The sequence below is a fragment of the Marmota flaviventris genome, chromosome 2 (genome assembly GCF_047511675.1).
Source record: "Marmota flaviventris isolate mMarFla1 chromosome 2, mMarFla1.hap1, whole genome shotgun sequence".
NCBI lineage: Eukaryota > Metazoa > Chordata > Mammalia > Rodentia > Sciuridae > Marmota > Marmota flaviventris.
In genome coordinates, this window is record NC_092499.1 from 12,798,007 (window position 1) to 12,813,508 (window position 15,502).

General features: G+C 43.1%; 1 protein-coding gene across 1 annotated transcript in view; it reads right to left on the reverse strand.

Moving 5' to 3' along the window:
* Window positions 1-7,024: 7,024 nt before the first annotated feature.
* The window catches only part of Golga5 (golgin A5), a 35,801-nt gene continuing 27,323 nt past the window's right edge, over window positions 7,025-15,502 (reverse strand). Inside the window, exons 10-13 of the mRNA XM_027931695.2 lie at window positions 13,185-13,395; window positions 11,144-11,249; window positions 9,283-9,346; window positions 7,025-7,475 (exon numbers count right to left, since the gene is read on the reverse strand). Coding sequence (XP_027787496.2) covers window positions 7,395-7,475; window positions 9,283-9,346; window positions 11,144-11,249; window positions 13,185-13,395 — 462 coding nt within the window. The 3' untranslated portion in view covers window positions 7,025-7,394. The remainder of the gene's footprint in view (window positions 7,476-9,282; window positions 9,347-11,143; window positions 11,250-13,184; window positions 13,396-15,502) is intronic.

Below are 15,502 nucleotides of genomic sequence, written 5' to 3' on the forward strand. Positions count from 1 at the left end.
CCCCAAACCACGAACGTTCATTGGAGAATAGGAAGTTTGCAAGTTTTTAAGGTGTCACCCTGCCTGCGAGGACATTCACTCACAGCCAAGGGAAGAAGACACTGTTGGGAGGGAGTGATCTCAACCTCTGAACCAAGAGGTCAGACTTCGCATCCCTGGCCTGCGCCTCTTGCATTGATGGAGTGATCCGGGGTCACCTCTGTAACATTCTCCCCGCAAATGTCAAATCCACACCATGGTCCTTCTAAGGGCATGAGATAATCAGCTCACGCTCTTCAAGATGCCAACCTGAAGGACCAAAAGAAGGTGGGCAGGGTGGGGGGAGACCGAGACTCCAGATGGGGCAAATGTTAACAATGAAGGAGTCTCAGCGAAGGGCTTGTGGGTGTTCATTGTATTATTTTTTCAACTCTGTAAGTTTGACATTTTTCCTGTCTATATCTTTAACTGTAGTGGAGAGCCTGTGGGAGGTGCTTACTATAATACTGACCGCCGTTATGTCGACAGAATGGCTCATGGAGTTGTTTCTGCAGTTGGAAGGGCACTCACAGCAGATGGCTGTGGTTTTTATCCTTTGGCTTCCATTCCTATTTGGGGGTTGGGGGTTGAGGACGGAACCCAGGGCCTCAAGCATTCTAGGCAGGCGCTGTCCTGCTGGGCGGACCTCAGCCCCCACCCCCTCTCCCACAGCAGCCTGTCATTTCCTTTGGGCCCCCATCCGTCCCTCTTTCTGTTCACAACCCGTGGGCTCAAGTTCTAAGTCGGTGCATCCTGAGCCGATGGACTCCGGCCCCAGGGTGCGTGCTGGGCTGCTGGGAGATAGCTGGGATGTGACTGGAGCAGTGTGGTCACCTCTGGGGAGCCGCCACCTGTGAATCAAGCTGGCACAGAAGGAAGGGAGCCTAGAAGAAAGGAGAGCAGTGCCGGGGCTGGTTTCAGACACAACAGAAGCAGGTGAACCCACAGGCTTCCTTTCTGCCCACGCCAGTCAGAGCTGGGTGTCTGTGGCCTGCACCCAGGAGTCCCCCACAGTGTGCGAGTGCACAGACCAGTGTGCTCACTGCCTAACACAGGCCTCAGTCCAGCAGTGGACTTGGGACATCTCACGTGTCCTTGGGGTCAGGAGTCTGGCAGTGTGGCCGGGGCCTCTGTATGGGTTCTCTCGGGTTCCAGCCCAGAGGTCAGTCGGGCCTGTGGTATCAGCTTGCTGCTCGCCTGGACCCTCCTATGCACATATACATCTACAATTGGGAAGAAAAGGCGGGACTTTATTTTCCATGATTAGGGACTCTTGCTCTAATAATCAGAGAAACTAAAGTGATATGAAATGTTTTTAGGGGCAGTGTTATGGCTAAAATTAAAGCAAACACTCTTGTTCACCTCCTGCAGAAAGGTGAGTTCCTGCCTGGGTGGCTAGTGGGGCGATGGCTCCCAGGGCCCAGACCTCAGGCAGATGTAAGCGGGGACACACACCTGTGTCCTCTCCGGCTGGCGGAGAGCAATTGCCTCCCATCAGCACATCTGGCCTCGCCCCAGGACTGAGCGTTATTTGAAAAAAAACATAGCAGGTTTTCTCCAGCGACTAAAAGCTCCTGGGAGGGTTAGCCAAGATGTGAAATCGGAGCCCACACGTCAGACAGGTTTGAGAAACTGCCTTGTTTTGAAACCAAAGAGTCCAAACCCATGGCGACGTGGAAACAAACAAAAGATACGTGTGATCCCACTGGTAAGTCGTTGAAGGACCGGGGTGCATCGCAGAACCTGTTTGTTTGTAAAATTAAATTGACCAGGTGGCGCCTCGCTGAGTCAGCTGGCCAAGGAGCGGCCTTGACCTGTGGTCACAACAAACAGTAAACAGAACACAGGCTCCCGAGGTCAGGTGTGCGGAGCTGGAGGCAGTGCTCAGAGATGGTCCTCCGGGGCTGTGTCTGGTGATGGTGAAGGAAAAGGAGCCAGCCTGGGTGGACACTGTCCAGCAGGGGCAGTGAGTTACTGAGGACCTCAATAATGTTACTTAGGAAGAGGGTAAATGGGGCTAATTCTCTTCCTGGGGGAGCAGCAGTTACCCAGAAAGGAGCCCGGGCCTGGAGGGGTGATTAGTGCTTTCTGTGCCTACGAGAGTGGCCTTGTCAATGTCGTGTTCTGAGTACTGCTTATGTTCTGCAGGGAACAGGGCCGACGGGTTGTCAGGGGGGCTGTTTTCACTTTCTCAGTCTCATTCCACTTTAAAATAAGACCAACACCGAGTGCACTTTGCAGCTTCGAAAAATGCCCTTTTTCCGATGGTGGCCTTTTCTCCAACTTTACGGAGGAAGCGAGGGTGGGAGATGTCAGGTCTCTTGCCTCGCACCACAGCTAAAAAGCCAGCCGGCCAGAGGACAGCAGCAGCCAGCTTCAAGGTTCTTTTTGATATCACATTATTGTTTCTCATTTGTCCTGGTTTTGTAAAGTGATCGTTCATTCCACAAATCCGCCTTAAGTTTTTACTAAGTGCCTTCTACCAATCTAGGTTCTAGATATAATAATAATAATAATAATAATAATAATAATAATAATAATGCTACAAGCCTAGAGTCCAGCAAGAGTGACAGAGACTGAAGAGGCAATTAATGAAGCCCAGGTTTTATGACTGGGGGCTCCTGTGTGCTGAGGGCACTTAGACCTGAGAGGGACAGTATTAGTATCCTACTGCTGCTATAACAAGTTACCACCCATTGTGGCTTGAAAAACAGAGTTCTGGAGGTCAGTTCTGAAGTCTCACTGGGCTAAGATCAAGATTTGGGCAGAGCTGCATTTCTTCTGGAAGCTCTGGGTGAACCCCTTTCCTTGTCTTTCCAGCTTCTAGAGTCTGCTTGCATTCTTTGGCTCGGCTTCCCTGTTATAGTTTGGGTATGAGGTGTCCTCCAAAGCTCCTGGATTAATGCAGGAATGTTCTGGGTGAGATGATGGGCTTGTGAGAACTGTCAGCTTGACCATCCTACTGAAATGGACTGTAGGTGGTGTGGGGAGTCTGGCTGGAGGAGGCCACTGGGGTCGTGCCCTCGCAGGGTGCCTCCTCCATGAGGACCCTTCCCTACTCTCCCTGCTTCCCAGCCTCCATGAGCAGACTCCCTTGGCCACACCCTTCTGTCCCAATGTGCTGCCTCAACAGGGTCCAGAGCCATGGACTTGGCCAACCATGGACCGAGCCTCTGAAATGGGAGCCAAAATGAACTTTCCCTTGCCTAAGTTGTTCTCTCAGGGTTTGGTCACGGGGTGAAATCTGCCTGACACACTCCGCCTCTAGGCCAGCCACATGGCTCCGACCTCCACTTCCCCTGCCACGTCTTCTCTGGCTCTTCTGCTGCCCTCTTCGATGTGTTCCCAAGACACAGGGGACAGCACTTCTGCTAGGGAAGGACACACGTGGCTGGCTTATGCCATGGCAACACGGTCCTCCGGTCTCAGGGGTCACCACGGGTGAGGACTTACTTTTCGTCAAGCTGTCTGTCCACTGTAGACATGCCCCAGGACTTCCTCACTCAGGATCTGGGCAGAGGAGGGACATGCTGGACTCATGGAGAAGGGACAAGTTGGGTGGAAAGACCTGAGAGGACCGAGCCTCGGCTTAGGAACAGCACCCGTCCCCTCTGCTGGCATTACACTGGTGACAACAACTCACTTCTTGGAGTGAAGACCAAAACCTGGTGAATGGCCTATACCAAGCTGCACTGGGTAAGGCCAGGAACCAGGTCTCTGCCTTATCATTCCAGCTTGTGTTTCTTTCTTTCTTTTTTTATTTTTTAGTTATAGGTGGATGCAATATCTTCGTTTATTCATTTTTATGTGGTGCTGAGGATTGAACCCAGTACCTCATATGTGCAAGGCAAGCGCTGTACCACAGAGCCCCAGCCCCAGCCCGTGTTTCTAGACCATTTTTCCATCACTATTCTCCATAAAACCTTAAACCACAGGTGTACTGTATCTCTGCACGCATCCTGCACTTTACATACCATAGCGATAAGATATTTTTGCCCTCCTAAAAACTAATGTTCCTCCACGCAGGGTGGGCCCTGTTCTAGACCTGATCATATTTAAAGTTTTAATTATGTCTTGGAGTCCACTGACTTAAACCATGTTTGTGAATTAAAGAAAATTCTAGCAGTTGCTAAGTTTGTATGCATAAATGTCACCACTGAGTCAAACTCAGTGTGACTAGTGCTACAGGGCAAAAAGTAAAGACAGGAGCATTGCAGTGGGTCCAGAGGGAACGTAATGTCACATTAGGAAATAACTGCCTTGTATTCAGGTGTTGCTTAGCTTCTCCCTGTTTTAAGGCAGTGGTTCAGAGGCAGAGGGGGTTACCGTACAGAAAAGAGAAGGGAAGAGTCCAGAGTCCTTACACTGGTGGACAGGTCCTCATAAGACCAGCTACACACACCTTCCCCGCTCAGTCATTCCCTTCTGACCACATGGGCCTTGCTGTCCCGGGCCCCAAGCATAGCAAGCACACTCCCATCGAGAGGACTGTGCCTCTTACTAGAAAGCCCATCCCTTTACTCAGGCCCTGCCCAAGTGCCACCTCCTCAGACAGGACCTTCCTTGTCACCCTGCTATCTCACTCCACATCCTTGCACATTTTATTTTTTCTTCATAGGATTTTACACTGAGTGACAGGCTGTGTGCATTAGCCTGCCCTTCCTACCTAATTGCAAGCTCCACAAGGAAAGGGACCTCTGTCCACCACTTTGTCCCTGCCCCTAGCAGTGGCTAGTGCTCAGGGCCCTCAGAATTTAGCTCACTTTGTTGTTTTACTGTGGCTTAAAATAATTTTACCACACATCCTTTTTCCTTTCAGTATCTTCATAAATATGGCTCCTCTATGACACGGTTGATGTTCAAGTACTCTTACGTAAGTTCTGCTCATTTGGAGGGATAATTTGAGTCTGTCAGGGAAGCCCATCATGGATCAGAAGTGTGGAAGTTCAGGATCATTTAATCCACATTCTCTCTCAGGAACCAACAGGAATACTCTTCTCAATGTGTGCTGATGAGCGGCTGGGGCAGCATCTCAGCTCTTCCTTCTGGCCAATCATAGCTCAAAGTCCTTTAGTCCTTGACTAGCTCTCTCCTCCTTCCATCCAGACCAAGAGGCTGACCCTGGTCAGCCCCAGCACTCAGCAGGCCTCTTGCAATAGGGAGCTGGAGCCTGTTGAGGCCCAGTTAAGCAGTTTCCCTGCCCAGCCTACAGCAAGAGCTGAATGTCAGGCTTCTTAAAATACAGCTGGACTCCTGGCCCCGCATTCTCCTCCCTCATCTGCCCAACTAACAGGGTGAGCCTGGTCCCACCACACTTTAACAAAATCCATGCTTTTCCTGAGGTTTTTGTCCTGTGGATAGAAATTGTGGTTTTCACAAAGCATAATTTCAAGAGAAAGGAAATTTTATTTGGTTTGCTAGGCAAGCGCTCTACTACTGAGCTACATTCCCAGCCCAAGAAAGGAAAATTTAAAATAATCTCACTTTCCAACTGACACCTGAATATACAGAGCTGCGCAGAACTCTGCTACCACGTGTGTGTGCATATATACACATCTATTTATTTTACATACCTTTAAATGAATACACCGGATTGAGAAGAATACCTATTTAATTCTTGTACAAGCCCTTTAATTAGGTCAAGGTTTCATGTGCTCTGAGGATAAGTGAATGGTAACACTTTAAAATTCTCCAGTTTGTTAGTGGTCAAGAATAATGAAACCAAAATTCAATTAAAGATATAAGTAACTACAGAAAAATAATCCTGGAAACAGTCCAACTATTTCCAGTGTCAAGAATGTGTAAAGACTGAACAAGATTCACAGACACCCCCACAAAAGCCAGGAGGACACACACAGAGATGGACCGCCTGGCAGTGCACAGTGCTGAGGCATGGTCTGTGTTCCATTTAAGTACATCACATTCCATTTTTAAGGAATGTTTCCAAATTAGAAGAGACAGCAAGAGAGAAACCCTTCAAAATATCAGCAGGACTAAACTCTTGTTTTATTGTTTGAGATCACACCTGACTTCACAGATTGTTGTCATTTCCCAACCAAGAACCCTGCACAAATTCTATGGAGATTTAGGAATGTTCTACACCAACCCCTAGTATTTATTTTACAAGATGTGGAACCTTTTCATTCATGACAAGTTGAAGAAAAAGCCCCCACACACCTACCCTGACCTTTAAAACTTTATTTTATGATAAAAAATAAGAAAAACACACATGCCATAATGTGCCAAGGCTTTCAAAGGACTTATAGGCTTCCGTGTGGATTAGTGTCATGGTCGTGATATGGTTAGGAATAAAACTGGTCAGGTTGTCAGTTAGGTACCCTAACCCTAACTCCCTGATAGGGAGGAATACTCCTCGACAGCCAAGAGCCACGTGTATTAGTCACATGTGAAGAGGCCACCAAACCTCAACTGACAAAATAACTTAAGAAAAGCAAAGTCAAACAGGTATTATAGCAGACTGAAGGAAAATGACTCTCCTCAGAGGACAATTCTGGTATCTCTGCACTGAAATGAAAGCGTACAGTTGCTAGAACAGATTTGTTCCTGTGTGCGACAAGCAGGGGCTGTGGATGCCATAAATTAACCCAAGGTATAGGCTGGAGAAACGGAAAAGAGGAGGAAGTCAATGGAGTGTATACAAGAGTCTAAGGAGGACAGCATGGGATGGAGGGGCCTCCTGCTCTGGATGGAAGAAGGGAGAGCAAGGTCCTCAGGCAAGAGCTTCCTCTGGGGAGCAGCAGCAATTCTCTAAGGTCACTTAGGAGTGATTTCAGCTGTGATTTCAGGCTCCACTCAACTGAAATCCATCTGCAAAGGTCTTATTTATTTAATGGGGATGAAAAACCATTATTTAAAAAAGAAAAAATGCACAGTAAATTTTATTTATATATTTACAAAAAGATTTACACCAGTCAGGTCGTTAACATGTAAAAAGTAAATCTCTATCTGCAAAGTTAAATATATGAAAATACAAAGGCAGACTGAATTACCAAAAAAGAAAACTTTTTATTTTTATCACTAAATACAATTTCCCTGATTATAACCCATAATCAGTGTCACCTAAAATACAGGGAGGTCTGTACAAAGGTGAGCAACCCCAGTATCTACATATATTAAGACCATTGGACTCAAAAAGCAGAGCTGAGCTTGTTGAATTATGTCTGTTTTAGAAACTCTTACCATTTGAAGGAAACAAGAGGGAGATTTAGGTAGCAGAGTAGTTATATAATAACTTAAAAAGTTAAAAGCTGTAGTGATAAAACCATCTTGTGCACCCTCCTCAGCAGTTTAAGCAACTGGCCTTCCCGCAAACTCCAGGTTTAGTCAAAGACCATCAGCAAAACAACTGGGCTCTTTCATTTGCCATACGGTTGGTCATGGTGCATTTCTGGTGTGTAAGTCAACAGGACAATCATGACCCAGAGGTGAAGCAAAGCCTAAAAATGGGGGAAAAAACAACAAACAATGTATAAATAAATCAAGTCTTTCCCTCAGGCCCGCTGAGTAGTGCACTGAGGGAAGGGCAGTGCCTCCTGTCTCAGCACCCTTGTGGAGGCACCAGATCTCAAACAGCAGAGCTCTATACATGTTTACTGGATGAATAATGAAGGAACAAATGAACAACTACAGGAGCTCAGTGCAGGAGGGTCATCAAGAGGTGCTATGCCCACAGACTTCTCAGTGGAGAGCAGTCAAGCCCTGAGCTTCAGCACCTTCCCAACACGCACACACCAGAGCGCAGACAGCCAATCAGGGGATCATGCAGAGTAGAAGGCAGGATTAAAATCGTTAGATATACAGGGAGTTGACTGAAAGACTTAGTGAAGAGGAGATGGGGAAATATTCTTTTATTTTTGGTACCAGGGATTAAACCCAGGGTCGCTTAACTACTGAGCCACATCCCCAGCCCTTTTTGTATTTGATTCTGAGACAGGGTCTCACTGAGTTGCTTAGGGCCCAAGTTGCTGAGGCTGGCTTTGAACTAGCGATCCTCCTGCCTCAGCCTCCCAAACTGTTGGGATTACAGACATGCACCACTGTGCCTGGCTGGGAAAATGTTCTTTTTTTTGTGTATAGATGGACAGAAAACTTTATTTGTTTATGTGGTGCTGGTGAGGATGGAACCCAGTGCCTCAAATGCTAGGCAAGTGCTCTACCACTTTCCCCAGCCTTGGGAAAATATTCTTGACAGGAGTAATGTGTCAGTGTCACGGGCTGATTTAGGGCATATATGTAATCCAGTGACAAATCTCTTCTAATTCCCCCAAGGTAATGCTGAAATGATGTGACAGGCTTCCTTAATGCCTCATCACCTTGGAGTGTTCGACATGTGGCATCACATGCTGGCAGATGGTATCTGTGTCTCTGAAAAACTCTAACACCTGGGAACTGGTCCCAGTGGGGTGTGTTCTGAATACTTTCTGATGCCATTCTTTTTTTTGGTTCTCCCCATCCTCCCTCCTTAAAAACTTTTTATTTAGAGGAAGAATTCTTCCCTCTAGTGGTTCACATGGAAATTTCTTTTTAAGTAGATTTTTATTTCTTTTCAAGAAATCAGCCCATCTTAATTCAACCCAATCATTATGAGACACACCCAGCCAGCATTGTGAGCGGGCTTTTGAGGCACACAAGACATATGCAATGGCATTCTGACCCACTTGACCATCTTATTAAAGCTTAGAAATCTGGAGGGAAGAACTGGGATTTGGCTCAGTGTGGAGTGCTTGCCAAGTATGTGTGGGACCTCACGTTCCATCCCTAGCACCACAAATAAGTAAATGAATAAACAAACTTAAAAAAAAAGAAAAATCTGGAAGGAAATATATGAGCTTTGACATCTGTTTAGAAAACAAAGCAAAACACATGAAAATAATTTAAGCAACTTTATAACATCAAGATAAAAAGGCAACTAATAATTTTTACTGTACTTTTATCAGTATAGGGGCTTAAAATGGAGGTAACTATTAAACTGCACTTAAATTTTATTTGTTGGAAAAGCCTTTGAACAATTTATGTTCTAGATATAATGAACTGTTTACTTAAGAAATAAAGTATTTTTTCTTTTCTTTCTTTTTTTTTGGTATAGTGCTGGAGCAGAACCCAGGGCTTCAGGGATGCTAGGCAAGTGCTCTACCAGAGCTACACTACAGCCCTAAGGAAAGAAAACTTATTACCAAAAATAAGAGTTATTCTCTTTCAAAAGTGACTGCTAAAATATCAACAAGACCGGCAGCTGTTACTTACCATATAGATGATTACAAACACTCGAGCTATGGGGTATCTTCGGAGAAAAATTCCCAGACGAATACTGTGCAAACAGGGGAGAGAGAGAAGAGAATTACATGTAAAGACAAATCTTTCTGTTATTATTATTTAATAATTTGGCAAATCAAAACTATTTATATAGTCATCATAGAACAATGATTTTTACAGTAAATTGTTAAATGGTTACTTCAGATAACCACATAGAAATGTCATAGTTATTATTTGGGTTTTGGCTGTTAAACTTTAGCATAAGGTATTTCTATTAATTCTATAACCACAAATACAGAAGGTAAACTTGGTCCCTCTCTAAATAATTTTTCTATTAGGAACAAAAGTATAAAAGATGAGGCAAGCCACATGGAAAAGGAGAGTCTGGTTGGTATTAACTGGTAAACAGCTAATCTGGAAGCTTTTGCGTGGATATGTGCTTTCAAAGGATGAGGCTGTAGACACTCAGTGAACACCTGAGTAGACGGGTGGAAGCCTGTGACGTCCTGACCATGTTACCCACACCCTGCCCTGTTCAACATTCTTTCCCTATTAAGATGGACACATGTATAAACAACTTTCTGCTTTTTTTATTGGCACCAGCACAACACATTGCACTACATATGCTAAATAAATGAAGAGTTGAAATTCATGCACTTAGTTTGGAGAGAATTACTATGGCATCCTAATCTTAGTATACCATTCTTATTATTTTTAATAATATAGCTCTATTCTGACAAGAAAGGTCAGAAAAGACTACTATATTATATAAAATTTATTAACTTATTATTTTTAATAATATAGCTCTATTCTGGCATTCTGAACCACTTGACCATCTTATTAAAGCTTAGAAATCTGGAGGGAAGGACTGAGATTTGGCTCAGTGGTGGAGTGCTTGCCAAGTATGTGTGGGACCTCACGTTCCATCCCTAGCACCACAAATAAGTAAATGAATAAACAAACTTAAAATTATTATATTATATAATAATTTATAAACATCAAGAAGCAAAAGTACATAGGTTATTTAGATATGAACTTTATCAAGGCTATATACAAACTGCTAAAACATTTCTCAATTAGGTGGATGTTTGCTAGTGCAAAAAATTTATACGTAAATATAATACTATATACATTTTATGTATTCTTTATGTGCTTTGAATAAAAATATCCTGTTCAGTTAGATACAGCAACATATTTTCTTCTAGCCATACATAAAGTAGTGGGATAAAACATTCAAATGGATAATTTTACATGAAGGAGAGGCTTTCTCAATGAGATTCAATGAGAACTAGTTGTACCAAGAAGAGAAATGGCCAGGGTTAGAAATTTCCAATAAAGTGTAGGCACTGGCAGACCTCTTTAAGCCACTTCATGGCATTGAAATATCACAAAAGAAGTCCGGTTAATGTCACTTGAAATTTCAGCTCTGCTGGATGGGACTCAACTGTGACTGTACCCACTAGAAGGCATTTTTTTTTTTTTTTTTTAAAGAGAGATGGGGGGGGGGAATCTTTTTTGTTGTTGTTGTTTGTTTTGTAGATGGACACAATACAATGCCTTTATTTATTTTTTTTATGTGGTGCTGAAAATTGAACCCGGGTCGTGCCCATGCTAGGTGAGCTCTCTACCGCTGAGCCACAATCCCAGCCTATAGAAGGCATTTTTAAAAAAAATTTTTAATATTTATTTTTTAGTTCTCGGCGGACACAAGATCTTTGTTTGTATGTGGTGCTGAGGATCGAACCCAGGCCGCACGCGTGCCAGGCGAGCGCGCTACCACTTGAGCCACATCCCCAGCCCTAGAAGACATTTTAAAAACAGTTGATCATTCATCCTGACAGGTACTGCTTACCTAAACTGGTCAATGGAACTAGCCGCTTTGCGAACTTTTCCATACATTCCTGCTAGGTTAGTTTCTGCATCATTAAAAAGAACAGGAACATTTCGCAAACGTGTGCCTATTTAAATAAAAAAATAGATTAATGTACTGACACCAAAAGCAACATCCTAAGAAAATTACAGTTGGAAATATATTATACGTGGATGGAATTCTCCAGGCCAGCCTTCTAAGCATCATATGCAAAGTAGATGAGACCATGAAGACAAGAAAGATAAATTCAATTACAGAAAATGTTTAAACTTCCATATACACAAAAATAAAACAAATAAAAATGAAGAAAATAATTTTAGCAAAAATCAAAGTTTATGAATATCCAGTGTGGTGAGAGCCTGAATGGCCTTTGCTCCTGTGCCACAGTCTCTGTAGGATACTGAGGACTCTGACTCCCAAGTTCTTACCTCTAGTCCTGACTCCCCCTCTCAACCTACCCTCTGCCTGTGCACCTCCTTCAGGATGTCTGAGGGACACCTCAAATGCTTCAGGCCTAAAACTTCGGACGTGACGTCCCCTGCTGACCTTCCCCTCCTGGCATTTTCCGTGACCTAGTATGTGACATCTGCTCAGGCCAAAACCCTTCACTCCTTTCTCTCCAACTTCACAACCAATCCGGCAAATCCTGTCAGCTCAACTGACCCCCACAATCCAATTTTGGTTGAAATCACCATTTCTCATATGAACCGATACAATGGCTTCCCTAATCCCCCTGCCCCAGGCCTTAGCCCTCTGCAGTCCATTCTTTGCATTTACTTCTTAGAATGCAGAGCTGGGGATCACCTCCAAGGCCCTGTGCATACTGGGCAAGTGCTCTACCACTGAAGCACACCCCCAGCCTGAGTCACTTGAATGTAGCAGCCATAAGGCATCCTGATAAAATGTAACTCAGATCAGAGGCGCTCAAGAGCCTCAATGGCTTCCTACTTTGTTCATAAAGAGTCCTTACGCAGGCCTACAGAGCCTCCTGAAAGCTTTCTGAATTCATCAAACACTTCTTTTGCCCTCACCCAGCTGCACTGGATTCCTTTCTATTCCTGAAATATCCAGGAACACACCTGCCTCAGGACCTTTGCATCTGTTCTTTTCTCTGCTTGCTTTTCTCTATAGGCTTCTTAGAGTTCACTTCTTTTCCTCCTCTGGGACTTACGTGCTGCTTTTCAATGAGACCTTCTTTGACCACTCTACTTAAACTATGATTTCCTCCCCACACTGTTTCTCTTTAAAAATTGTTTTTTGTTAAAGAATTTTTAAGTCATAGAACTGAAAGATTTGCTGAATGACTGCATGTACAATTTCTAAGATTAAAAATCTGATCTGCTGCCAGGTGTGGTGACACACGCCTGTAATCCCAGTGGCTCAGGAGGCTAAGATAGGAGGATCGCTAGTTCAAAGCCAGCCTCAGTAATGGTGAGGCGCAAGCAATTTACTGAGACTCTGTGTCTAAATAAAATACAAAATAGGGCTGGGGAGGTGGCTCTGTGGTTGAATGTCCTTGGGTTCAATCCCCAGTACCAAAAAAAAAAGAGAAAAATCTGATCTGCAGATGCTTATACTGGCACATTATCTTTGAATATGTATTCTGGGAAATTATAGATCCCTCTTTTAAAACCATAAAGCATGGATGAATTTCTGTGAATTGCATATCACCTTTAATACTCATAATTATTTATTAAAACAATATTAAAACAAATTGTGTTTTAAGTTCCCTAAGAGCCCCTCTCTATGAGTTATCTACTTCATCAGCAGCATCTTGTTAACTATCTTATGTGTCTCAGCATGATGACCAGTCTTCAGGCCTTCTTTCTCCTCGCCCAACACCTGTAAGGACATTCCTTAGTCCACTACCCATCTTACTATGCTCACACTGCAGCACACAGCTCAGGTCTCACTTCAGAAAGTACTGGGTTCTTCATGGAATAAAGTTTCTTTTCAAACAAAAATCGCCTTTCTGTAGTTTTTCAAAACCATGTTTGCCTGCTGTGTTCTTTTTGTGGGTTACCTTCTCCATTCTCAATTCCAGACATGCTGACGGGACACGTGGAGGCAGAGCTCATCTGTTGCTCGAGGCGTTCCAGCTGAAAGACCAGGGAGTTCTTTTCTGTGCTGAGACTCTCCAGCATGGTCTGCTTTTGGATGAGGGTCTCTGTTAGCTGATGGAGTCGACTTTCTAACTCGGACTGACTGCTGTTACTTAAAGTTTTATTGGTAAGCTGAAAGACAAAGCGTTCGTAAAATTATCACACTAAATTAAAGTAAAACAATATACAAATCACATTACTACATTTTCACGTATATATTGTGGCATTAACTATTTTTCCAAAACTCTAAAATGATTCACTAATGTCTACAGAAGCAATTTTCAAACTGTATCGACTGATGAATTTGGTAGTTCAAAAATGAGCACTCAAAAAGTTAACAGAACAGAATGGGATGTTTGCTGACATTCACATATCATAGTATGTGAGGGTACTAGGTTGTGAAACTCTTTTTGTGTGTGTGTGTGAATGCACGTGACACTGGCACATATGCAAACGGTTTTTTCTACTGTGGTATAGTGCAAAGGGCATACTCCTAGGTTCTCATCTCTATTCTGCAATTTTCTAGCTATTTGACTTTAGACAAAAAAGAGAATTTCCAACACCATAGATAACCACTGTTCTGATTTCTATCATCAGAATTTGGTTTTGCCTATTCTTGAATTTCCTATAAATGAATCATACAGTATGAATGCTTCTGTGTGAATATTTTTTAAAAAAGATTTGTCTAAATTGTTACAAAAGTAGTTTTCTTGTGTAACAACTACTGCTAAGTGTGTCACAACTTGCTTCTCCATTTTTCTGCTGATGGAGATCTTGGATATGTCCAGTTTCTGGCTACTTAAAAACACACACATTATGACAATTCATGTCTTTTTGTGGACATCCACCTTCAGTTACATTGAGTCAGTGTCTACAGTCATAGGGAGAAGCACGTTAACCCCGTCAGAAATAGCCACCACTCCACAGTGGTCATGCTACTGAGTGTCCCCAGGGCATGTGAGAGTTCTAGTTGTATTATATCCTCACCAACAAGTGGCACCGCCAACCTTTAATTTTTGCCATTCTAGAGGGTGTGGAGTGGTGCAGCTGATGATCTGGAGCACCCACTCTTGGGCTCCTCTGACCCTCCCTGCATCTTCCTTTGTGAAGCTCTCAATAGCCTTCCACCTGCTAAAAAAACGGTTGTGGGTTGTGTGTCTTTTTATTATTAGTAAGAACTTTCTTTTACCCCCATTACAAATCTTTTGTCAGACAGATATACTGCAAATCTCTTCCAACCTGTGGCTTGCTTTCTTTCATTTTTGTACTCATATCTTTTGAAAATGGGCCTTTATTTTGTTTATTTATCTATATGCGGAGCTTAGAATCGAACCCAGTGCCTCACACATGCCAGGCAAGCACTCTACCACTGAGCCACAACCCAGCTCAGCAATTTTAATTTTGATCAATTCCAGTTTATCTTTTTTTTAATTTTTGTTTTTGAGAGAGAGAGAGAGAGAGAGAGAGAGAGAGAGAGAGAGAATTTTTTAATATTTATTTTTTTTTTTTGGTGGACACAACATCTTTATTTTACTTTTATGTGGTGCTGAGAATCGAATCCAGCGCCGCATGCATGCCAGGCGAGCGCGCTACCGCTTGAGCCACATCCCCAGCCCAAATATTTATTTTTAGTTTTAGGTGGACACAATGTCTTTATTTTATTTTTACGTGGTGCTGAGAATTGAACCCAGTGCCTTACGCATGCTAGACGAGCGTGCTACCGCTTGAGCCACAACCCTAGCCCAATCTCTTTTTCATCTACATTTAAATGCTTTTTGTGTCTTCTGAAGAAATTCACCTTCCTCTAAATTGTAAAGTTTCTCTCATAGTTTCTTCTATGTGTTATAGCTCAGGTCTGGCTTTTTCAAATTAATTTTTGTTAATTTCACAAGTCTAGTTAGGGGATGGGAACAGTAATTTTTAAAGAATAAAAAAATTCAAACTGGAACCTACTTGTTAACAAACATATTGCTCTCCAGGAGGCCCAAAGGCAATAGGATAAGCAGAAATAGCATTTTTCATTCACTTAAAATAAACCTCAAAGTATAAGGTTTCTCTATATTAACATGCTAATTTCTTTTTAAATTATACAAATCAACTTCCTTCTATGAGACAAAAGTTTTTCTCTGTTCTTAATTAGGTGAAAAAAAATCTTTTTTTTTTTTAAGTCTTTTAACTTTATTTTATTTAGTTATTTTTTAATATTTGGTGCTGAGAATCAAACCCAGTGCTTTACACG